Here is a 24,922-nt window from a genome sequence, read left to right as displayed (position 1 = left end):
CGAGGAGAGACCTTGGGTGCTAGGCGTGACCCAGCTGTGGGATCCCGCTGGCCACGCCCCCAGCACCATGCCTCAGTTTCCCAAGGGAGATGCATCCTTCGGGGACTGCACTGGGGCCGGAGGGCTGGGTGTGCCCTGCCCGGCCCTCTTCTCCACCCCCGTCCACCCCCAGGAGGATTGCACAGGGCAGCAGGGGCAGGAGGCGCTGCCCTCCGGGGAGAGGCCCAGCACCGCGTGCCTGGGCTCTGACTCACTGGCCAGCCTGGCTCAGGGCCCGGGCAGCCGCAGCCCTAGCCACAGCCTCCAGCCCGGCCACCCCTCCCCGAGCTGCTGCCCTCATGTGGAGGCTGACGGAGCTCTGGGGCTCCCTGTCAGTGGGACACTTGTGGCTGCTCTGGTGCCCACCTCTCAAGCCGCCTCTGGCCTGGCACCTGGTGGCCTCACCTGAGCTGACCCCAGGGACAGAGTGGACTGATCAGGGGCCTGTGCAGGGAACAAGCTTGAAGCCTAGATGTGAACACAGTGCCCACATTGGATTGCGCCAAACGGGAGAGGCTGGGAGACCCCACAGGGTTCACCATTTGGTTTTGCTTTTTTGAGGGGGGCTCTCACTATGTGCCTCATGCTGGCCTGGAACTTAGTGATCCTCCTGCCTCAGCCTCCAGAGTGCTGGGGATGACAGGTGTGCATCACCGCCTCAGGCTTCTCAAGTTTGGTTGGACAGGTGTCTGTGGCCACACCCTTGTGGAAGCTGCCAGGAGGTCAGAGAGCCGTGTCCCCTGCTGCAGGTTTTCTGGCAGGTGGGGAAACTGAGTCACGGGGGTCAGGCTGTTTGTCACAGCTCTCACATCTGAGAGGTAACAGAGCCAGGGCATTCACCTGAGCCATCTGGGATCTACATCATAAGCGTTTTGTCCTCACCACAAAGGGTTAGAACCCCAGGAAATCAAGGTATGGGCAGTACCTAGGATGCTGGCGTGGGTGGTGCCTTGATCAAGCCAGGCCTGCAGTCCACAGCAGGACTTGGGAGGATTTCCAGATAGGTTCCGGTTGGGCCCCAGTGCTGAGGCCAGTGAGGGAGCTGGCCTCCTGTCCCCCTGAACATGTGAGGATGGAAGCCAAGGCCTTCACACAGAGCTGCCTCCACAGCTCCTTTTGACTTTTTAGTTTGAGACGAGGTTTTGCCGAATTGCCCAGACTGACTGGGCTGAACTTGTGACCCTCCTGCCTCAGCCTCCCAAAGTGCTGGGATCACGGTATGTGGGTGACTGATCTTAGCAGGAGGTTCGGAGAGGGAGGGCAGGAAGGGGAGGTGGAAACGAGCTGCCCAGATGGGGCCAGGCCACAGAACTGCCAAGGCCACTGCCTGCTGGGCTCGGGGTGGTGCGACCTGGAAAGTCCCATGGCAGAGCCCGCTGCTTCTTACCCCTCCGTCATCACGGAAAATCACTGTCGGTGCGGGGCGGGGACGTCCCGGCCAGCTGTGGAGCAGGACAGCCTCCCTTCCCCCTGCAGCCCGGGCTCCAGGCTGACTCACAGCTGCTGCGGCAGGGGATCCCCTGACTGGACGCGGTGGAGCCAGGGAGGGGCTGCTGCGTTTTGAGGCTGGGTCTCACCGTGTGACCCAGGCTGGCCTCGAATGCATGGCGATCCTGCTGCCTCAGCCTCCTGGGTGTTAAAACCACTAGTGTACGGGGCTGGGGATTTTGCTCAGCAGCATAAGCGCCTGCCTTGCAAGCAGGCGGTTGTGAGTTCGATTCCCGGTACCGATAAAAATGAAAAAAACAAAACAAAAACCATTAGTGTACGCCATACGCCACCCTGCTGGGCCGTGTTTTACTAACTCCTTTAATACAGAACAGCCCCAGCTGGAGCCCCAGAAGCCTCCAGCGTCCCTGCATCCTCCCCTGGCCTTGCTCCGGGCCTGGCTGGCCACTCGGGGATGCCCCCATCCTGCCCGTCAGCACCACCTTCTGAGTGGCACCAGGCCGCCCAGCATTCATCCCGTTTGCCGCACGGCTGAGCATTCGTCCGTCCAATCGAGCAATTATCCGAGGGAGCCGCTCGATGTTTGCTCCCGGAGGCGTTTTGGATGGTGCCCAGGACAGAAGCAGGGAGGACGAGCCGCCCTGTGGACCTGGCACGCCAGGCAGGGCAAGGCCAGCGGCAGGTGTGTCTCCAGTTGGAACCCGAGCCCCAGGGCCCCCAGAGGGTTGGGGCAGGGCCAGGATCCAAAGCCCGGTGGTGCCTGGGGGCACCGTCACTCATGTCACCCCGCAGAACTGCCTGCCGAGTCTGCAAATGATTCCCTTGCACATGCAGGTGTGCAAAGACCTTCCCAGGGTCTGTCGGGCTTTTTGCCGGGTATGGTTGCAGCCACCTATAATCCAAGCCACTCAGGAGGCTGAGGCGGGAAGGTTGCAAGTTCAAGCCCCATCTAGGCAATTGAAGGGCTGGGGATAGAGTTCGGTTTTCCCTGGATTCAGTCCCTGGAATCACCCCCAAACCAAAAAGAGCCAGGTATGGTGACACACCCATCATCCCAGCACTCTAGGAGGCTGAGGCAGGAGGCTCTCCATGAGTTCGAGGCCAGCCTGGACTAAACAGGGAGACCCTGTCTCAAAAAAAAAAAAAAAAATCCTGTTTTTAGCTCTTGTGTGTGTTTACCCGCAGGTGGACTTTCTAGATCATGGGGTAATTGGATGACTTTTGAGGAATCCCCAGCTGCTTCCCATGGCGGCTGTCTGTTCCCACTGACGGAGCACAAAATATTCAGGGTTTTCTTTTTATGGTACCAGGAATCGAATTCATGACACAGTGCCGCTGAGATGCATCCTCAGCCCACATCTTTATTTTTTCACGAAAAAAATAAAAATAAAGCTTTACAAGGGAGAAAAGCTGGATCCCCCAGTGTAAGGGAGGCTGAGACGGGAGCATCACCATGAGTTCGAGGCCAGCCTGGGCTACACAGCGAGACCCCGTCTCAAAAGACAGAAGGAAATGTTGCTTTTCTGCCTGCTTCTCTGGGGTGAACCCCTCCCCAGCTGGCGGGAGCAAGAAGCAGAATTGGAAACATACTAGATTCAGCCAAAGGGCTTGCAGACAAAATTTAATCCATCACCGTAGGACATTCGGGCTATAAAAACATCTGTACAGTGGTTTAAAAAGCGGGCCTCGCCAAGCATCTGGCCCACCAGGGAGTCCCCGCAGGCCACACTCATCACCTTGTTACACGAAGCTGAGCCGGGGGCCGCCATGCAGGGCCCCCCGGAAATGCCACCATGGAGCAAGAGGCGTCTGCAAAAATAAATAGATCTCTGTCTCTCTCTCTCTCTGTCTCACAATCACACGCACGCACACATAAGCGGGAAAAGTCTCAACAATACAAAAGTGCAAACCGAACACCCGCACACTCCCGGCAGGTGGCGGTGTTCCCACCGGGCTCCTAGCCTCAGGCTGGGGTGGCACCCGGTCTGGGGGTGCTGGGGGCCCTGGGGACCTGGGCTCCGGGAGGGTCGGGCGCGGGCTGTTTGCATAGAAACGGAAATGGGACCCGGTGAGTGGACGGGAAAGGGCGGCTCGGGCCGGCTCAGCGATGCGGTGCGCGCCTGGCACCCCGGCACTCCGGGAGGCTGAGGCAGGCGGATCGCTGCGAGTTCGGGGCCCACCTGGGCGGCATCTCGGAAGCCCAGTTCAGAAACTGCACACGGCCGCGGGCTGTGCAAAAGACTGGCCCGAGCGGGCGCGCCGTGGGGCTGTGACCTGGAAAGTGCAAGCAGGAGACGACACAGCAGCGCAGCCCTGAACGCTGGCGGCAGGGCCACAGCGTGTCCTCGGTGACCCGCGGAGTTTGGGCGACTGAATGGGTAAGGTAAGCTGCAGCTGCTCCGTGGTAGCCCCGAAATCAGGATCCACCCGGATGGGGGAGCCAGGGCCCCCCGAGTCCTGTCTGGCTCCCGGGCACGGGCCTGGCCTGAGTCCCGATCTGGACGAGGCGACGGTGTGGGGGGCGGTACACGCTCTCCTGAGTTGAGGGGCTGGGGGGACCCTGAGGCCGGGCCGGCTCCGAGCTGGCTGCCCGCTTCGCCCTGGGGCCTGTGCTTTGGTGCAGGAGGACGGGGGCAAAACAAGCCCGCGCTGGGGAGGCTGAGGCAGGAGGGTGCTGCGCGTTCAAGGCCAGCCTGGGCTGCGGAGTGAGACTCCAGCCACAAAACAAAACGGGAACAAGAAGGCGATGTCCCCCAAAAGGGACAAAGAAAGCAGGAAGCCAGGGCCCGACCCTGTCTCATCCAGTGTGCAGGCACAGTCCCAAGTCCAGTCCTGCCTCCAGGCGAATAAATATATGAAACAGAGCCCGGGCAGACAGGCACTGGGCTGGTGCCACCGCGGTGCCTTTGGTGTCTTCTTGCTGGGAGGCACTGTGGTCTCAGGCAGGTCAAGGGGACTGGGGCCGGGAGAAAGCGTCCTTCCCGGTCCCAGGGGCTCAGGTTCACGCCATATCGTCTTCCAGGCTGACCATCTGTCTCTGGACAGAACACAGGAGGCAATCAACTCCACATGCAATTACCCCAGCTGGGTCTGTGCCCACCAGCGCCGATGCCCAGCTCCTCCAACACCCGGTCCCTGCACAGCCACCAGAGGGCACTGTGCACCCTGAGCGCTATGCCTCACCTATGCCTGTGGAACAACCTCAGGGCCTTTGCACATACACAGGAGACGTTCCCCCCGGGACCCGCCCTAGCTGTGTCTGGGGACCCAGAGCACTCACTGAGGGGTAGCTGTAGCCGTCCTGGCTGCGGCAGATGTGCACCTCATCCTCCGTGGTCTTCTGGTACACTGGGTTGTCGAAGTTGATGCTGTTGATGCTCTTGAGCCGCCAGTTCTTCCAGACCAGGAAGGCACCGAGGCAGAGGAGAGTGAGCAGCCCTGGGCAGAGTGGGGGCCGTCACAGGCATGGCCAGGGGCAGCCGGCCAGCCTGCCTGCACTGGACCTAAGCACCCTGCCTGCCTTTTCACTTTGCCTTGTTTTTTATTTTGATCTATTTACACTTTTTTTGAGATCAGGTTTTGTGCCTTGCCCAGGCTGGACTCCAGGGTGCAACCCTCCCGCCTCAGCCTTCCAGAGTACTGGACAGACAGGCCTGTACCACCTCCCCTGGGGGTTTCTATTTGTTTGTTTGTGGTACAAGGGGTTGGTCTCATGGCCTTCACACGTTGTCAGTCTTTTTAAAATTTTGAGATATGGTCTCGCTAAGCAGTGAAATTATGCGCCTCAAATTCGAACTCATGATCGTCCTGCCTCAGCCTCCCAGAGTCCTGAGACTACTAGTTTGCACTTGGCTTCCCTTGAGACTCTCTCTTGAAAACAGGACCTTACTGTGCACCAAGGCTGGCCTTGAACTCACTGTGCAGTTCAGGCTGACCTCAAACACGCAGCGATCCTCCTGCCTCAGCCTCCGAGCGCTGGGACTACACAGGTGTGCACTGGGGACACCCCTTTCTTGGAAGGGAGGTCACCCCGTGAGGTCTGCTTACCGATGGGGAGGGCGATGGTCAGGGCCCCCACACCACGTGGCTTATCCCCTCTGCCGGCAGCATCGGCCACATCTGCGGGGGGAAAGGGTCACAGTGAGACCAAGTGGGCACACACAGGGGTTAACAGTCACACAGGGTAAAGGCCTGGCACACCTCGCTACCCTGGCCATCCTCCTGCCGCGACCTCCCCTGGGCTGCATGGCGGGCTCCCATCCCTGGGGTGAGGCCGCTCAGCCACCTGCAAACCCAGCGCCCCCAAGGTTTCAGGTAATGGGGTGGGGTGGGGGGATCTGAGGCTCCCTCTTCCTGCTAGAAAAGGCAGGGCCGCTGCCCAGGCTTTTCATGGAGGGCAGGCGCCCCCTGCTGGCCAGGAGCCCGAACTACTGATGAATTCTCAGACAAATCGGGCTCTGCCAACGCAGACTGCAGCGGTCCCTGGGCACCCAAGCCCCCCAAAGATGCCTAAGTCCCTTATGTAAAAGGCATCATCTTTGTATAGAAGCCACACGCACCCACTGGGAGAACTGACGCACACCTGTAACCCCAGCACTCAGGAGGCTGAGGCAGGAGGACCTCCAGCCAAGACTAGAGAGACCCTGCCTCACAAATCAAAGCAAAGAAACAAAAGTATCGAGAAAAGATGTGGGGAAAAGGTGTGGCCCCAGGCCTGCGGGCCTGAATTCCCAGTCCTCTAAGGATCATCTATTACATTCATGTATACTTATGTGTTGATTACTTCTTTTGTGGTCACACTCAAGGATTCTGTAGGACTGAGCTACATCCTTAGCCCCTTGTATGACTTTATTTTGAGACAGGGTCTGGCTAAGTCGCCCAAGCTGGCCTCAAAGGTCTTGTTGTTTGGGGTGTTTTTGTTTTGTAGGGTTTTTTTTGGAACCAGAGATCAAACTAATGACCTTGTGCTTGCCAGGCAGGCACTTACGCCACTGAGCTAAATCCCCGGCCTTTTTTGTCTTTGTAAGACAGGGTCTCTATGCAGTTTAGGCTGGCTTTTGGCTCACTTTGTAGTCTAGTCTGATCTCGAACTTGCAATCCTCCTGCCTCAGCCTCCTGAGTGCTGGGGTTACAGAAATGTGCCACCACATCTGGCTGGGCCTCAAACTTGTGATTCTCCTGCCTCAGCCTTCCGAGCAGCTGGAATCACAAGCATATGCCACTGTGCCTGGCTAACATTAGACCCATTTTACAGGCAGAGCAATTAAGGTTGCCAAGAGGCACAGGCCCAGTTTGAGGCAGGTGTGAAGGGAGCCTGACTCCGCCACGGCCTCCCAAGGGTCAATGCTTGGGGACCCAGCCCTTACCTTGGGACCTGGTCACTGACTCCGCTGTGGTGAGCCCAGCAGTGGACTCAGGCCGCCTGGGTGTGGTGGGTGCAGGCTGCTCTCCCGCCTGCTTAGGCCTGACAGCCGTGGTGCTGACTTCCGGCCTGGTGCCGGGTGGCACTGGGGTGGTCACAGACTCAGGCTCTGTGGGGATAAAAAAGCATTTCCTGGGGGCTGGAATTTACTTTGTCTGAGCAGGGTCTCGCTGTGCACGTCAGGCTGGCCTTGAACTCACAGCCTCACCTTCCCCTGGACAGAGGAGCACAGGGTTCAGGAGGTTCCAGTCATGGGCCATGAAGTGACACGTGTGGCCCTACCTGTGACACAGCTCCTCATGTCCTGGGCCAGCACCATCCCATCCGGGCACGCACAGGTGAACTTGGGGGAGTGGGGGTTGATCTGTGGGGCTGGTAGACACAGGTACTGGCAGCCTCCATTGGGGAGGGCGGTACTTTCACACCAGTTCACCCCTGGGGTGGGAGAAGAGACAAGTCAAGGAGACACTGAGACACCATCAGCTAGACTGGAGGATTCTAGAACATTCCAAGAAAAATTTAGAACATTCTAGCAAGAGGGAGAAAATTCTGGAACATTCTAGGAAAATCCAGAAGATTCTAGAACATGTTCCAGAAAATTCCAGGGCACTGCAGATAAGTGTGGAGAGTGGAGGATATAGCCAATCCTTCCATACCTTTCGGCTGTGTGACATTGTGGAACAGGACAATGTCTTCAGGAGATAACAGATTTTCAACCACTAAATGAACATCCAAGCCTGTAAGGCGGTTGACACTGAAAATAGCTTCATTCATGATATCTGTCCAGAATATTTTGTCCTGAGGAGGAATTAAGGAAGATGATAAATGTCATTAACCACTGAGCTAGGACACAGACCAGGGTCCCCCAATCTTTGGGGTCCTTCTAGAAGAATTCCCAGTGTTAGCTGGTAGCAGTTTCTTGTTTTGCTTTATAACTGTGCTAAAACACAGGTGACACACAATTTACCATCTTAATCTTTTAAAACTTTTTATTTTGTTTCCTCGTCTTGAAGACAGGACCCAGAGCCTTGTGCATGCCTGGCAAGCACCCTCCACAGAGCTCATTTCAAAATGAAAACTAAAAAGGCCCTGCTAAGTGGCCCAGGCTAATCTCAAACTTACAATTCTCCTGCCTCAGCTTCCTGAGTAGCAGGGGTCACAGGCGTGCACAGTGGTGTCCGGCTTCATCCTAACATGTGGAAGGGTGCCACACTTGCATTGGACGACCACCCCTCAGCCATCTCCACTCCAAACTACAACTCTGACCCCATTAGAAACAGGAAAGCCCCTTCCCAGCCTGACACCCCCACTGTGTCTGCTGTGTCTGTGAATCTGACCTATAGGGACGCCAGCTAAGTGGGATCACACAGACGCAGTGTCCTAACGGTCCAAGCTCGATGTAGCCTGTGTTGCAGCCTTGAATGAGGTCTTCCTGCCTCAGCCTCATAGGTGCTGAGACTGTATATACCACACTGTGTCCTTATCCACCTTATTTATTCCATCCAGCATTGTGGGACTTCTGGCTCTTAAAGTCATAATGACCACAAAGTGGTAACATTTTGAATTGATTCAGGACATCAAAGCAGCCATGACACCGCAGCTATCTGAAGAGGCTTCCCAGAACTGCTTCAGAAATGGAGAGACTACCCGGGGACTCTAGAGGCTGAGGCAGGAGGATCGCTGTAACTTCAAGGCTGGCCTGGGCTACATACTGAGTTCAAGGTGAACCCCAGAATGAGAACCTGTCTCAAAAACCATAAAAGTGACAAGATGGCTAAGTGTGTTTGAAGTGACAGGGAGGACAGTGAGAGGGATGAAAGCAATGTGTCCTTTACTGTAAAAAATGTTTAAGAACTCCAACCGCTCACTGTATTTTTAGTTTACACCTGATACCCAGACTGTGTCAACCACAGCTGTGACTTCTCTGCAATTTCCAGGTCTTACCTCAAAGATGGCCAAGGAGAAGGGGTGAGCCAGCCGCTTCTCATCCTCCAAGATGGTCTTCCTGTCTCTGCCATTGACGTCAATACTGGAGATGGAATGCAGTTTTGAGTCAACCCAGTACAGGCGGCTGCTGGAGAGATCTAAAATGTACAGGTGAAAATAAAGAAATTAATTAATTAAAATAAAACACCCAAGTGGACAAAGAATGGTTACATGTGGATACCAGAGGTTAGAATGAGAGGTTCATCAGCCAGGCCCCCAAATTCTAGAAAGTTCTAGAACATTCCAGAAAGTTCTAGAACATTCCAGAAAGTTCTAGAACATTCCATGGTACTGGCAGCTATCAGGTGAAAACTGTAGCTTTCAGCTGGGTCATCTGCCTTCCATGTATAAAGCCTGCAAAGGACTTACAAAAAGCAGCTCCATCCACATGGTCACCCTAAAGGCTACACCAGGGTTTTGACCCAAGGCCTCCTCCCACCCCGGTGACTCTCCTAGCCGGGGAGGGGACATTGTGAGTGCTGCCTGGGCTGGCTTAGAAGCCGCTGGGACTCTGCTGGGTCCCCAGATGGTGTCCAACTCCGGCAGGGACAGCCATCCTGTGAACGTACCCAGTGTGATGCCATTGGGCCACTCGATGTTTTCTGTCACAAGCGAGTAGATGTCCACGCCATTCAGGCCCCCTTTCTCGATCCTGGCGGGGGTCCCCCAGTCTGTCCAGTACATGAAGCTGGTGGGACAACAGGGAGGGTGGCTTTGAGGCCCCTCAGTGGAACAGGTCCCTGTCTGCCTAGCCGAAAGAGCCAGGCCCAGACTGGGAGTCAGGCTCTGCTGGGAGCCCCCAGAAGTCCAGTTTTCACAGGATTTGTCCTTTTTTTTGGAAACAAGGTCCTTCCTATGTATATCACCCAAACTGGCCTGGGAGTCGTGGTGATCCTCCTGCCTCAGCCTCCCAAGTGCTACCAGTTTCTTTCCTGACGCCTTGCACCTTGCTCAGACTCTTCCTGAAGCTCAGGCCAAGCACCACTGACCCAAGGCACAGTCGTCCCTAAGTGCCACCAGCTGTGGGACTCTATGGCTCTGCCCTCTGTCCCCGCCACGCCCCGAGCTTTGGCAACACGCACCCATGCACAGGGTCCACCACAATGGCCCTGGGCTTGGAGCCTTTCTTCTGGAAAAGAGTCCTCCTCTTCACACCTCGGGTGTCAGCCACGGACACTGTGCCGGGGACCGAGTCGGTCCAGTAGATGTTCCCGTGGATCCAGTCCACAGCCAGTCCGTCAGGGGCCTGGAGGTCCCCGCTGATGACAGTGTCGTGTGCAGAGCCGGGGGTCCTGTCGATCTGAGTGCTGCAGGGGGACATGGGACAGGTCAGGGCCAGGAGCTGGGGGTGGGGGACGGACAGGGCGTGGGGCAGCAGGCACGCTCACCTGTAGATCTTCCTCTGGGACACGTCGGACCAGTAGAGCCGGTTGCTGGCCACCTCGGCGTCCAGGGCCACCACGTTCTTCAGGTTGGAGACCAGGCTGGTGTACTCGCTACGGTCCGGCGTCATCCTGCGCACCTCGTGGCGGTTGGTGAAGAGCAGGTAGGCGACAGAGCCTGGGGACCCCGGGTGGGGGTGGGGGGCAGCAGAGGGGAGGCTCTAGGTTAAGGTCCTGCGGGTGGAACCCAGGGTTCCCCCTGAGCTCGACCCTCAGCCTGCTTGTGTTCTGCTCTGAGATTAAACTAAATCGCCAAGTGCCCAGGCTGGGCCACCCTTGGGTCCTCCTGCCTCGGCCTCCCGAGCAGCTGGGATCACAGGAGGCCTCGGCCCTGCGTGGCTCAGGCGGCCTCCGCACCTACCCACGGCCTTGCAGGTCTTGGTGCTGGCGTCCATGTGGAAGCCGTCCTCACACTCGCACTTGTAGGAGCCTTCCAGGTTCACGCACAGCTGGCTGCAGGTGTCAGGCTGCTGACACTCATCGATGTCTGCACGAGGGACGGGGGTCTCACTACGGAGCTCGGGCTGCCCTGAACTCCCAGCAATCCTCCTGCCTCAGCGGCCTGAGTGCTGGCATGACAGGTGCGTGCTAACCACACCCAGGTCCCAGTCATTTTGAAAGAATTTTTTATTTCAAGACAGGGTCTTGCTAAGTCACTAAACTCCCCAGGGAGGGCTCCCACTTGAGATCCTCCTGCCTCAGCCTCCCCTGGATTTCTTTAATGACACAGGACCTCCAGGGAGCCCTGTGCTCAATGCTGTGGCCAAGGTGTCCTGTGAAACCTCGCTAACACCCCCAGGAGGGGGGAACAGCTTTCTCAGCCATCACACACTGGGGGGAAACTGAGGCACGGGCTGCACAGCCTCTCCCTGCTTGAGCTTTACCTTCACACTGCCACTGGCCCACCAGGTGGAAGCCGCTGGGGCACAAGCACTGGTACCCGATCTTGAGGTCATTGCAGACGTGGGAACAGCCCCCATTGTTGTCCAAGCACTCGTTGGTCCCTGTGCAGGGCGGGGGACACAGCCGTCACCCGGAGCCTCCAGCCACCCCCTCCCGGCTGCCCTAGAGACAAAGTCTTGCTAAATGAAAGTGGTCAGGCAGGGCTCAAACTCGAGATTCCCTGCCTCAGCCTCCCAAGCGGCTGGGAGGACGGGCATGCGCCCCTGTGCCCTGCTCTGCTATGTGAATTAGCCAACAGCCTGTCCCTGCCCTGGCGCCTCCTCCACCCCCAAACCCATCTGCGCCCGAGCACTCACCACACTCCTTGAGGGGTTCATCCGACCAGTCTCGACAGTCCCGGGCCCCGTCGCACACTCTGTCCAGCGTGATGCACTCGCCAGTGTGGCACTTGAACTTGTCGGGGCCCTCACAGAGCGTCACTGCGGGAGACCACAAGGAAGATCAGGGGGGTCCGGGCTGCAGGCACTGGCTGCGCCTCTACATCAGGGCCGTTCCCACCCGCTGGGGCTGCACCTCTGTCACCCCAGCACTTTGGGAGGCTGAGGCAGGAGGATCTGGAGCTGGCGACTGGCCAACTTAGTGAGACCCTGACTCCAAATAAAAAGGGCCGGATCTCCGCCTCCCTCGTGCAAGCTGAGCTCACCGTTGACACAGCCGACCTCATCGCTCATGTCCTGGCAGTCGTATTCTCTGTTGCACTGGCGGCTGCCGTGGACACAGGTGCCGTCCATGCACTGGAACTCGTCGGGGCGGCAGGTGGCCACCGCTGGAAGAGACGGGGGTGGGCTGATTTTCTCTGGGGCGGCAGAGACACAGCCGTCTCCCTTCTCTGTGGCTGGCCCCGAGGTACCACCCCGGACGGTCACTGGGGGTCAGTGCCACCCAAAGTCTGGGAACAAGCCGGGTGAGGTGGCTCACGCCTGTCATCCCAGCCCTCGGGAGGCTGAGGCTGGCCTGGGCCACGTAGTGAGTTCACAGCGTGAACTGCACAGTGAGATCGTGTCTCAAACCCACGCCACCCCCACCAAATTCCCGAAATAAATCTATTGTGAAGTGGGACCTGGCTCTTCCCACTGAGCGCACCCCGGCCCTGCGAGTTTTTATTTTGAGACAGGGTCTCATGAAGTCACCCAAGTTACCTGGCTGGGCTCCAATTTGCACCCCCCCCCCAGCCTCCTGAGAGCTGACAGGACAGCACGCCAGGACGGAGGCATGTGACACGTGAGCCACCGAGAGCGACACCCGGCCCCACCTCGGGCAGCCAGCGGACAGGGCATGGGGCAGGGCCCGCCCGCTCTTACCGCAGCCCTCCTCGTCAGACTGGTCCTTGCAGTCGGGGTCCCTGTCGCAGCGCCAGCTGCTGTGGATGCACTCGCCGCTGCCACAGTGGAACTCCAGGGAGGAGCACGGCCCGCTGGGCCCCAGGGGCGCCGACGTGGTGCGGTCCCCGCAGTGCTGCGGCCACTCGTCGGAGCCGTCCTTGCAGTCCGGCTCGCCGTCGCAGGCCCACAGCTCGGGGATGCACGCGGAGGAGTTGCACTGGAAGCTGTTGGGGCTGCAGGTCACCGAGCAGGTGGCCTCGTCCGAACCATCCTCGCAGTCGGGCTCACCGTCGCAGACAAACTGCCGAGAGATGCACCGGCCGTCCCCGCAGCGGAACTCGTCCACGGCACACGTCTTGGGGGCTGTGGGGACAGCGGGGAGCCACCCTGTCACTGAAGAGCCTCGGCCCCAGGGCTACCCACTCTACGGACGGAGAGGGATGCAGGGTTCCGCTCTGAAGCCCACGCTGCCCTCAAAGTCTCAGGGATCCTCCTGCCTCAGCCTCCCAAGTGCTGGGATGAAGCCAGGGGCTCACGCAGGCTGGGCAAGTGCTCTGCCAGCCGGCCGCACCCCAGCTCTGCGGTCTGCGCTCCTTTTTATGACACCGTGCTGCGAGGGGCTGTGTTCTGGTTTATCCTCAGTCATGGCTGTGACCTGCTGACTGCGCCTGGCTTAGGGCTGGCGCAGAGGTAAACGTGTGCAGGAGAAGCACAGCAGACACGAGGTTCAGCACTCTACACGGCTTCTGCCCCTGCTGGGATGTGGGGAGGATCCCCCGCCAGGCAAGGGGCAGGCTGTATTTAAAAAGCCACGAAGTGGCTGGGCTGCAGGAAATGCCCTGGCGGGCCGCAGGCTCTCGGCTCTACGCCCAGTGCAGCAAAACGCTGGATGTGGCGGTGCACCCGTCACGCCAGCACCGGGAGGCTGAGGCAGGAGGGTCTCGGGGCTTGAGGCCAGCCTGGGCTACATGGCAAGAGCCTGTCTCAACTAACAAACAAAGACAGAGCCCCGAAGCTGGGAAAGGGCCAGCGGGGACACAGGCTGGGCCCGCCCGACTCCCCAGGGCACCGGGGCCAGACTCACGGCAGCCTCGCTCGTCGGCACCGCTGTGGCAGTCTTCCTGGCCGTCGCACCTCCAGGAGCTGGGGATGCAGCGGCTCAAGCGGCCCCCGCAGCTGAAGTCGCCTGCTTTGCAGGTGGCAGCCACTGTAGGAGCAGAGGGATTAAGCCTGGCGTCAGATGCATGAGCTGTCAGCTGCCCTACGTGTAATGGAAAACTCTGTAGAGTTCCAGAAAGAAGCCGCCAGTGTGACCCTCACAGCCCAGAATGAAGGGCACTGAACCGCTTAAACAACAAACATCGGGTGGAGTCCAAGTAAGCCAAGGTCTCAGCGTCCTTGACTGTGTGGCCATCCGCCTGCCTCAGCCTCCTGAGTGCAGGGTGATTTCATGTTAGGTGAAATTTATCTCAAAGAAACCCTCAGCTGTTGGGGTACAAGGTGTAGCTCGGGGGAGACCTTAACACGTGCAAGGCCCTGGCTTCTCCCAGCGCCACCGGGTGACTACAAAGGGCCTCCGGTGCTGGCCACGCCCGAAGGACTCACTGCAGGTTTCCTGGGACTCATCAGAGCCGTCCTGGCACTCGGCGCCGCCGTCGCACACCCACGTGTAGGAGATGCACTTCCCGTCCCGGCACTGGAACTCGTTCTTGGCACACTTGGCTTCCGCTGTGAGGGAGGCAGAGCGGGCGGCTCAGCGCCAGCACCAGACGCTGACCGCACTTCTGTCCACTTCCTGCCACCCAGGAAAGAACTAGGAACGCAACGGAAGCCCTCATGGTCCCATTCCTGGGAAATAAGCCGCACGGCAGGCGAGACTTCACCAAGCAAGAAACACAGTGGAGGATGAAAGCAGTAAATGTCCCCAAAGACTTTCGAGCTAGAGTGGGGTCCAGCCCGGAACCCCAGGTTTGGAGCGCTGAGGCAGGAGCCTCGCAAATTTGAGCCCAGCCTGGACAGTTATGCCGAGCGAGGCAGGTTTGAGACAGGCTCCCCATCTCCACAGTGCCGTGACCTTGCCATTCCAGAAACAGCATTTTTGTGACCCCGCTACCTTAAGGTAGACAGAACACGTCCCGCCGAGTAACAGAAAAATATATGAGGCAAGAAAAAACCATGATGGGAAAGGAAATGAGTTTTTTCAAAGCAGCAGACCCAGGAAATATGAAGAGAGAGAAAAAAAATTACGAAATTGGTACTGTAGAGCCCAGTGCATACAGATCCCGCAGCAAAGACAATCACGTAGCTGAAGAGCAAATTTTTAAAGGAAATGAGACAGAAGTTGGATATAACGGCTCATAGCTATGAGGCCTGCACTCTGGGAGGCTGAGGCAGGAGGACCACAAATTTTAGCTCACACTCAGCCAGAAAGCCCTGGGCTTAATCTTCAGTATGGCAAACAAAGAAAGGGCCATGGATAAAGAGCAGGCTCTAGGAAACCATGTGAAATCAAGAGTTGAGATGCAGGGCTGGAGATTTAGCTCAGTGGCATAAGCACCTGCCTTGCAAGTGCAGGGTCCTGAGTTTGATCCCCGGCACAAAAAAAAAAAAAAAAAAAAGGAATTGAGATTAAAGCTTGGGGTCAGCCTGTCTTCCGCCTTAGTGAAGAACTGTGAGGTTTTTGGTTGTTTTATTTTTATTTTATTTTATTTTTTTTGAGATAAGGTCTCGCTATGTAGCCCAGGCTGGCATTGAACTCAGTGATCCTCCTGCCTCAGCATCAGGAGTGCTGAGATGACAGTACCTACTGTGTACTAGAAACATTTTATAGATTATACAGGTATATAAGGTACAGCTACACCCATAGATTATTATATACAGACTAACCTATGCAGGATGTATTTACATCTATCCACCATCCATCTACATTATGGACCCACACAACCAGATTTACTTTTATGAATCCAATATTCATGTAGGATACGGATAGCCATACGGCTTATACGGATTTGCATTTATCTACACATGTAGCTATTACACGGCAGTACTAGGTTTGCATATGGATTTGCATATTAATTTGCATATAACCATGCCTGCATGCTTAACAGTAAGCGTATACAGCGTATATACACAGGCTGGGATTTGCATGGGCTCCTCTCCTGCGCTGATTGGGGGTGGGTGGGCTTCTGTTATATGTGTGTGTTTTTTGAGACAGCGTCTCTCCGCAGCTCAGGCTGGCCTGGAACTCACAACGATCCTCCTGCCTCAGCCTCCTGAGTGCTGGGATTACGGTGTGAGCCACCACTGATTTACACCGTTTTAGGTTAAAATGAATCCATGTGCACAGTTCTCGCGAGAGTGGTCTAGCAACGAGAGCAGGTATTCTGCAGCAGTGGTCCCGCCCCCTTTTCTTCTCCCGCATGCGCAGTTTACCCTTCCGCTTGTCTACCTCGTTTTGCGGCAGGGAGGGCGACGCTGTGGGTGAGCCGGAGTCCCCGGCGTCCAGAGGTCAGAACTGAGCCAAACCTACTTTCCTTCATATACCAATGATGTATAGATCCCCCATGTAATAAATATGATGTCGCTATCGCTAAGTAAAACTGCACTAGTAGTGTAGCCGCCCTCAGGAGGCCGAGGCAGGAGGGGCGCAGGTGCTGCGGTTTGTGGAAGTTGTGCTTGTCCTTTGTAGCTGTGTCTGCCGGGAGGCCACAGCACGCGGCCTTTCCATTATTTGCCGTAGGTAGTTCGATTTCTTTGCAGAGGCTTTTAGGGCTGGGGATGGTGGCGCACACCTGGAAGCCCAGCTCTGAGAGGCAGAGGCAGGAGGACCTGGAGCCCGAGGCCCGCCCGGCCCACGTAGGGAGACTCAGTTCCCCAAGAAAGACACAGGTGAAAACCAGCCCAGCTCTGCGCAGGTGTTGAAGGGCCCGGGGAAGAGCCCCGCCCTGCCCACCCCGGGCCGGGACAGTCCCCGGGGCCCCCCCGTTTCCCCCTAGCGCGGTGTCCTAAGGGTGCCGTTGTGCTGAGTGTGCTGCTTTTCCGCTGGGAACTGGAATGGCTCCGGACTGACCCAGTCCTGTTCTGCCATCTGTGAGTGGGCCGAGCACAGTGATCCCTGTGAGGGCCCAAGAGATAAAAAGCAGCCCCGCCAGCTGCTGCTGGGATGTTCCAGTTTAAAAACAGAGCTGTGGGACCGGTCAGCCCCGTGCGCAGGAGGCTGAGACAGGAGGATCCCTGCGAGTTCAAGGCTAGCCTGGGCCACACAGGGAGACCTTGTCTCAAAAACCCAAAAAGGAGGACGGAGAAGAATCAACCGAACTCGGGGCCTGCTCCCGGCAGGATCAGGCTGGCGGAGGCCCAAAGTGACAGGAGCCGGAAGTGGGGGGAGGCGCGAGGGTGGGGAGCTTCAGAATTTGCAGGACGGTGCCCATCCCCATTCCATAGTTGGATAGTTTCGTTGTGACGGGAAGTGTCTGCAAAGTGGCCCCCGCCCCGATGACTCAGGGAACAATTGCAGTGGTGTGAAGAGAGGAAATGAGTCACTTTCTGGGCTGTGGCACCCAGACCGCTGGGATTCCAGGCGTGCAGAGACCTGCACAGCAAAGTTCAGACTAGCCCACAGCCTGGTGTTCGCATAGGAGCTCTTGTTCCTAAACCAGAATGTACCCAGCGAGGACTGGCGACATTAATGACACCTGGAAACCCTTTAAAGACCACCCTGGTCACACAGCAAGGTGGCACACACCTGCAATCACAGAGGGGAGGCTGAGGCAGGACAGTCCCAAGTTTGAACACAGCCCGGGCAACTTAGTAAGACCCTGTCTCAGAGGGTCAGAATAAAAAAGGGCTGGGGGTGGAGCTCAGTGTGAAAGCCCCGGGTTCAGCTCCCAGGAGCCCCCAACACGCTCTCACGGACACACACATCCAGAGAGCAGTAAGGCCCCCTCCCTGGGCATCCGGACACCAGGCCGTCCCTGGAGGTAATTCCTCAGGCTTTTACTGCTGGTGACCCAGGACGCCATCCTGCTGTCCAATGGCTGTCAGAAGGGGTGGCAGGGACCCTCGGAACAGTGACTTCAGAGCGGCTTTGGAGGCTGGGGATGTGCTTAGGCCCTGGGCTCCAGGCCTGCACTAGGGAGAAATGGAAATGGGTTTCACTCTCTGGGAAGAGCCCGGCAGCAGGTAGTGAGCAGGCCCAGGAGGGGGCGGCGGGTGCGGTCCCAAGATGGGGGATGGGTGGGGCGGCCGCGGCACAGCCCCTGGGCCACACCGTGGGCCAGGTACACACCTTTCTTGCTCCTCTGCCATCTCTTTGCGTGTGTTTTATTTTGAAACTGAGCCTCTCAACATAGACCAGGCTGGCCTAAAACTTGAGATCCTCCTGTTTCAGCCTTCAGCGTGCTGGGATTACAAGCACACCACAGGAAATAAACATCTCTGCCTGTGGCCCTCAGGTCTCTCAGGACCGGAGCCCTGAACCAGGAGCAGAGTCATCGAAACAGAGACAATTATTCACACTTCTGCTTTTTCTCTCACAACCAAATCAGATGGTTGATGCTTTCGAAGGTTTCTTCCCCATGCTCTTGAAGACATTTGTTGTACAGAGAAAGCAAAATAATAGAATTGTGCCCTTTAAAAAAGACGCTCTCTTGCCAGGTATGATGGTTCATGCCTATCATTCCAGCACTTGGGAGGCTGAGGCAGGAGGATCGCCCAAGTAGCATAGAAAGACCTGGATTTTTTTTTTTTTTTTTTTTTTTTTTTTTGTCTTTTTGAGGCAGGGTGTCACTGCAGTTGAATTCATTTTGTAGACTAGGCTGGTTTCAAACTTGCAATGATCCTTCTGCCTCAGCCTCTTAAATGCTGGGATTACAGGTATGTGCCACCATGCCTGGCCTGAGACCCTGTCTTTTAATGAGGGCAGGGAGCGGCCTAGTGCGCAGGAGGCCCTGGGTTCCATCCCCAGCATCAAAAAAGACTTTTCTTTAAACCACAAATCAGGGGTGGAGATTTAGCTCAGAGGCACAGCAACAGCCTGGCAAGTGCAAGGTCAGGAGTTTGATCCCAAACAAAGTAATGGACCAGTATTCTTTCTTAAACAGGGCAGGTACATTTTATGGCCTGCTCTTGAGGTGAGGGAGGGTACCTGCCCCTGTGGCTGCTCACAGATGGTTTATTCCACGGTCACTTAGCAACAAAAAGCCATGCACCTTCCATGGGAGGAGGGTTCCCACGCAGGAACCAATCTTGAGCCAACAATCAATGTAAGCCGAGTGCAGTGGTACACAGCTATCATCCTGGGACTGTCGGAGGCTGAGGCGGGAGGATTGCCAACTGAAGGCCAGTGTACTCAGGAGACCCCGTCTCCACATACAAAACGAGCTAGGGATGGAGTTCAGTGCTGGGTTCAAGCCTAATACTACAAAAATAAGTAAATAAAATAGGGAACATAACTCCCTAAGGCTTTTAATCTCAAGAAATTCCAATTTTTGTTACCAGTTGTCCCCAGGAAAAAATGTGCTGGACAGTGACAAAGAATCTCCTGAGGCATAGCCCCCAGCTGGCCGCAGGCTTCCCCTGGCTTCAGTGGCCTCGGGCCCAGCAGTAGCGCCCTGGCCTCAGATAGGGCTGAGTGGACTCTTATCCCCAGGAAGGTCTGGCCTCCCAACCACTGCATTGCTAAAGAAGCGAGCAGGAACCCACCCTGCCTGGCTCCCCAGGAAAGCTAGGAGCCCAGGGGACCACAGGGCGGTAACAACCAGCAGTGCTGGGCGTGCCCACGTCCATGTTCCCAGCCCTCCAGAGGCTGATACAGGATCTCCCTCCCCAGACCAGCCTGGACTGCATGGCAAGACCCGCGTCTCAATCCCAAAACAACCACCCAGCATCGCTGAGCTTCCAGAAGAGACAGACACATCCCCAGCTGTCCCAGGGGACAGCTGAGGCACAAGGGCTTGCCCAGGACTTTCTGGCCCGGAGCTGCTCCAGCAGGGAAGGTCAGGCTCACTTCACCTGGTGCATGGGCCACACCGCAGTCCTGGCCATTGCCGTGCCCTGCCTTCCCTGCCCGGCGGGGTCGTAGAGTGGGCCCTGCACAGGTCCTCTCCGCTCCCAGCAATCTCAGCCCTACAAGGCGAGCAGTGTTTTGCCAGGCTGTAGTGTCCCCACGGCTGACTTGAACGCCAGCCCAGCGCCTCGCGCCGATGGCCTCCCGTCCAAACCTAAATTCCCTTTTCTTGAGAGGCAGGTAGTTCAGGCCGGCGGCGAACTCGCCGCGATCCTCCTGCCTCAGCCACCCCAGATCTAAATTGGCACTCGCCGTGCCCGTGTGCGTGCGCGCAGCTCGGCCCGGGACCGGGACCGGGACCAGCCCGGGCGGGTCCCCCAGCGCCTGCCGGACCGGGCCGCAGCGGGTCTAGCCCGGGTCACGGATTGGCCCGACAGTGCGGGTACGCGGGCGCAGAGGTCTCGCTCCCCGTGCCCGGGCTCCTCGGGGAAGCCGCCCGCAGGGCCGCGTTCCTCGCCGCCTCCCGCCCCAGGACCCTGCGCGGCCGGCCGGGCTGGGGTCCGCTTCCTCGTACGCCCCGCCCCGAGCACCTCTGGGCCCCGCCCCGCGCATCCGCCTCCGGCTCCGGTTGGACGAGGGGAGTGGCTCGAGGCTCGCCTGTTCGGACGGCGCCCAATGGGGGCCTGGGGGCGGGGCCAGGCGGTGTGCCGCACACCGAGGGGGCAGCGTGCGGGACCCCCAGTGGGGACCGCTAGCCGGGTCGTAGTGGCCGTCGCCCTGGCCTCACTCCTGGGGGAGCCCTCCCCTCACCCCGGGGGTCCCTACCCCGCCGGGGCACCGCGGGCGTCCCGCACCTGGCACAGACTTGGGGGGCCACGCCCCGCTCCCCGACCCGGCCAGCCGGCGCCGCTCCAGCGCCTGCGGGAGGCCCGTGCAGGGTCCCCCGGCTCCCGAGGAGGCGCCGGCCCTCTCCCGCCCTCCCGCCCGCGGCCCACCTGCAGCGCCGGCCGCCAGGCACAGCAGCAGCGTTGCAGCGCGGAGCAGCCGGCCGCCCGCCGTCCTCATGGCGCAGACTGCGCGCCGCCCGCCCGGCCGCCTTTGAAAGCGCGCGGCTGGGAGGAGCCTGCGGTGGGGTGACCTCCTCGGGGCCGCGTCCCGCCGCGGGGCGGGGCCTGGGCCGGCCGGGCCGGAGGCCCTGACACTCCCCTCCGGCCCCCCAAATGCGAGCCCACGTGCGCCTCCCGCGGTCCGCGCTGCCGCCCCTGCCGGTGCAGGTCGGGGGGTCCCGCAGGCCCTGCACCCCGGAAACCCCGCCATCGGGGCCCTTCCCTGGCCCGGCGCCCCCGCCGGCTCCTGTCTGGAGGGTCGGAGGGTCGCCCCCGAGCAGGCTTCGGAACCCTCGGGAGGCTGAGCCGCGGGCTCTGCAGGGAGACGGCCGCGGGCCGCCCCCACCCAGGCTGCCCCCACCCGGCCGGCAGGACTCGGCCGTCCCTTGATGGACTCGGAGCCAAGCCGGGGAGGGGACCCCACAGCTCGGGTCGGAGAATAGCAACACCGCTGGGGCGGCTGTGGGGTACTTGGGGGCTCCCCGGAAAGGGCTGACCCCCAGGGTTTGCAGAGTGAATTCAGCAGGACGCTGGAGAGGAGGGAGGCGGGAGCACTAGTATGGAGACCTGGGGGCCCGGCTGGGGGTTAGGGTCACCGTGTGAAGGGTCAGCAGGTGAGGGCAGCCAGTTCTTGCCGGTTTGTGAAGTCGTTCTCCCCACGCAATGCTAGTCCTCAACCCACGTGACTTTTTATGGCAATCAGTGGTTTGGTTCCCTTTAGAGAAATTGCAACATAAAACAAGTTGGATTTGTGCCTTACGCCCTCCCTCTCCCCTTCTCTCCCTCGTTCTCTTTTGCTTTTTTTCCTCTTTCTCTTTTTGGCTTTTGCTTTTGGTACTGAAAATTGTGGACCCTGCTACAACCCAAGTCGCCCCCGCCACACTCCTTTTAAAAAATTTTTGAGCCAAGCTCCCCCTGAGTTGCCCAAGCTGGCCTTAAACTTGGGTTCCTCCTGCCTCGGCCTCTCTTGGAGCTCCCGCCTGCCCGCCTGCCCACAGGTGCTGATCCTTCCTCCCCCACGGCCGCCAGGAGGGGATGCTCCGTGGGAGGGGGCGCTCCCAGAGACCACAAGCCGTCCTCAGAGCTGGAGGCTGAGGCGCTCTGACAGCACCTGTCCGCTAACAGCCATCTCCAGGCCACTCTCGTCCCTGTCCCTGGTGTGTGACCCTGTACTGTGTTGTGTTAGAATTCACGCGCCTGGTAACCAGGTCACAAGGTTGTCAGGGCCGCGTGCTACCCTGGGGGACAGTGCAGGGCCACACAGGTGTCACAGCTGTGCTCCCCTTTAGCCCCTGTGCCTGCCGTCCCAGGGAAGCGTGGGGAGTGGCCCGTGGAGCCCATGGACCTGGGCTCTGGTGTGACTGTCTGTCTGTCCATCCATCCTTCTGGTGCTGTGACGAAATCTCCAAAGCGCCCACACCTGCATTTTCCACACTCTGGGAGGCTGGAGCAAGGGAATTGCTGAGTTGGAGGCCAGCCCGGGCTACAAAATGAGTTCAAAGCCAGCCTGGACTGCGTAGCGACATAGTTGAAAGACTGTCTCAAAAAGACCACAGAAAATAAAGAAATAAAAGAACCATTTCAGGGACCAGGACACAGAGCTGTGGCCAGGATGAAGGTCCAGGGCTTCTGGGTGTCCACACACAGCGGCCAGGCACAAAGAAATCAAGGGATTCTGGGTGACCAGGCTCATGATGCGTGAAGGTGAGGGACAAGGGAGCCATCATCCCATTGTTCTTTTTCCTGGTTTTTGTTTTGTTTTGTTTTTGGTTTATTTTGGTTGTTTTGAGACAAGGGCGCGATACATAGCCCAGGCTGGCCTCAAAGTCTCCGTGATCCTCCTGCCTCAGCCTCCCCAGCGCTGGGATTATAATTGTGGGCCACCATGCCCAGGTCTTTGCTATGTTTTTAGACAAAGTCTTACTGTAGCTCAGTTTGGCCTCGAACACCCTAGCTGGCCTCAAACTTGTGACCTTCCCGCCTCAGTCTCCCAAGTGCCAGGATTGCAGCGGTGGGAGCCACGGAGCCGCCACGACTGGCTGCTTTCTCACTGAATATAGCATACAGTAAAGGACCCCACCAGAGATGTTCCACTCTTCAGATTTGATTCCTGCGTTCTGACGCTTGTAAGACAAGACAGATCCACGAAAGAACTATGCGTGGTTTTGAAGCCAGGGCTTCACCCTGTGGCGCAGGCTGACCTTGAATTCCTGGGCTCTGGCAGCCCTCCTGCCTCAGCCTCCCCAGGATCTGGTTCTGTATGCTGAGGCCATCACGCCTGGCAGACATAGCAAGTCCCTGTGCTGCCAGGGTCCGTGTGTGCGGAGCGCACGTCCCAACATGTCTGCCTGATAGCTGCCATGACTCAGACAGTTTGGGAAGGTCTGAGGCTTGTTCGTGGCTGTTCTCCTGTGTCCTGGGAGATAAGAGCTTTTCTTCCCCAGGGGTAGGGCGGGCTCTCAGGGAGTCTAGGTCCTTGGTACCAGCATGTGGACGTAGCTGCTGTGCTGTCCCTATACTGGTGCCACACTCGGGGTGGCAGCCTGAAGCCACCCGCTCTGCTCCTGCACAGTGCGCCCTCTGTCTGCTAGCCGCCTTTCTAGGGCGAGGAAGGAGGTGCCCGGGTGTGGTGGTGCGCCTGTCAGCCAGCACCAGGAGGCTGAAGCAGGAGGATCGCTGTGGGTTTGGGCTACGCGTTGAAACCCTGTATGAAACCAAAAAAACCAAGGTGGCCTCTGAGACTGGGCCGATGAGCAGAGGAAGGGGCGGGGAGGAGCAGCGCAGGTTCCCCCAGGCAGGTAGGTCAGAAAGGCCAGGGTGAGGGAGAAAGCGGAGGTGACCCAGCCAGGGACAGCGGCCCAGGGCGGGACTGAGTCTATGGGAGGCCTGCCGCCCGCTGTGGCTGGGAAGCCCCGGGGTGCAGCATGGTGACTCCAGGGGCAGTGACCGTGCTGGCCCTGAGCAGCTGTGGGTCCCTGTTACTGAGAAGCCCTGGTTGAGGCCGGGCGATGGCTCCAAGGTGGACACCAGCTCAATGACACACACCCTCGGCTCCTTGATGGGCGACTGGGACTTCTTTCCAGCTTCCGGAGGCTGCTCACAAGCACGGGAGAGACAGGAGCTGGCTTTATTTGGAGTTCTGAGTCTCCCCGTGATGCCCAGGCTGGCCTCAAACTGCAGTGATCCTCCTGCCTCAGCCTCCCGGCAGCTCTGTGCCATCTGATGCCCCCCAAAACTGGCGTCCTCCCAGCGCCCCGGTTCCGGGTGGTCATTAGCACTTTAAGTTTTCAGTAAGCCGCGTCAGCGGTGTCATCAGCGTTGTGCCAGGAAGGCAGACAGGAACCCAGTCAGCATGGCAGAAAGGAAGCTGGGGCTGGACAAAAGCCAAGGGCAGAGCAGTGGTGGCTTTTTTTCTTTCCCTGTTTAAAACCCTAATGGAAGCCCCCAAAAACACTTGGCCAAAAAAGGTCGGGTGAGGTGGCACAGCTGTCATCACAGCACTCAGGAGGCTGGGGCAGAACGATCATGGCAAGTTCGAGGCCAGCCTGGGCTACAAAGTGAGCTCAAGGCCAGGCTGAGCTGCTCGGTGAGACCCTGTCTGTAAAATAAATGAGAGGTCTTGGGGTGAAACAGATGGAAACTGACTTAGAGGTGTCCTTGAGCGGGAAGGGGGAGCCTGGTCTGCTGAGCCATGGTTGGGAGGCAGGTTGGGGGATCACAGAGGCTGGTGCCGCAGCTCCCAGGAGGGGCCCAGTGTTGGCGCCAGGCCAGGTGGGGGTTCAGTGCATCCCCTGTGCACAGCAGAGCGTCCTGGGGGCGTCGGCCTGCGGCCCAGCCACAGCTGTGGTTCCTGGGCCTCCTGAGCCGCGCTGTCACAAGGTTCTGTTCACGTTCACTTTACCACAGTGAGAAAGGACGGACTTGGAGGCTGAGGCAGGAGGAATGCAAATTAAATCAGTGTCCAGAGTCAAACCCAGGATGGGAGGGTGAGGGGGAAGTGGGGGGCCAGAGGCCCGGCTGGGCTCTACCAAGTCCTCCAAATCACCCGGCAACCTTGGCTGGGACCCTGGTGCGCAGCGCCTGCGTCAGCCGTGACGCCCAGCCTGGTGTCAGGGGCTCAGGCAGGTGACCTCATCCTGCCCAAGGAGGAGCCCATCAGAGCCAAGTGGCCTTGGGCGCAGTCACCC

General features: G+C 58.4%; 1 protein-coding gene across 1 annotated transcript; it reads right to left on the bottom strand.

Annotated features, from left to right (window-relative positions):
• Positions 1-2,829: 2,829 nt before the first annotated feature.
• Positions 2,830-20,961, bottom strand: Ldlr (low density lipoprotein receptor). Its single transcript, XM_063228683.1, has 18 exons — positions 20,625-20,961; positions 14,229-14,351; positions 13,708-13,830; positions 12,603-12,986; positions 11,945-12,067; positions 11,598-11,720; positions 11,223-11,342; positions 10,700-10,825; positions 10,285-10,456; positions 9,979-10,203; positions 9,466-9,584; positions 8,855-8,994; positions 7,567-7,708; positions 7,193-7,345; positions 6,855-7,019; positions 5,536-5,607; positions 4,769-4,926; positions 2,830-4,525 (listed from the first exon to the last, which is right to left on the bottom strand). Exons 1-18 carry the CDS (start codon positions 20,944-20,946, stop codon positions 4,490-4,492), a joined length of 2,826 nt encoding a protein of 941 aa, XP_063084753.1. The 5' UTR covers positions 20,947-20,961; the 3' UTR covers positions 2,830-4,489.
• Between the last annotated feature and the right edge of the window lie 3,961 nt (positions 20,962-24,922).

The sequence above is a fragment of the Cavia porcellus genome, unplaced genomic scaffold (genome assembly GCF_034190915.1).
Source record: "Cavia porcellus strain 051 isolate PalLab524CR breed Dunkin Hartley unplaced genomic scaffold, mCavPor4.1 scaffold_17, whole genome shotgun sequence".
Taxonomy (NCBI): Eukaryota; Metazoa; Chordata; class Mammalia; order Rodentia; family Caviidae; genus Cavia; species Cavia porcellus.
Note: the sequence above shows the minus strand (reverse complement) of the source record. Positions and strands in the feature narration are given on the sequence as shown.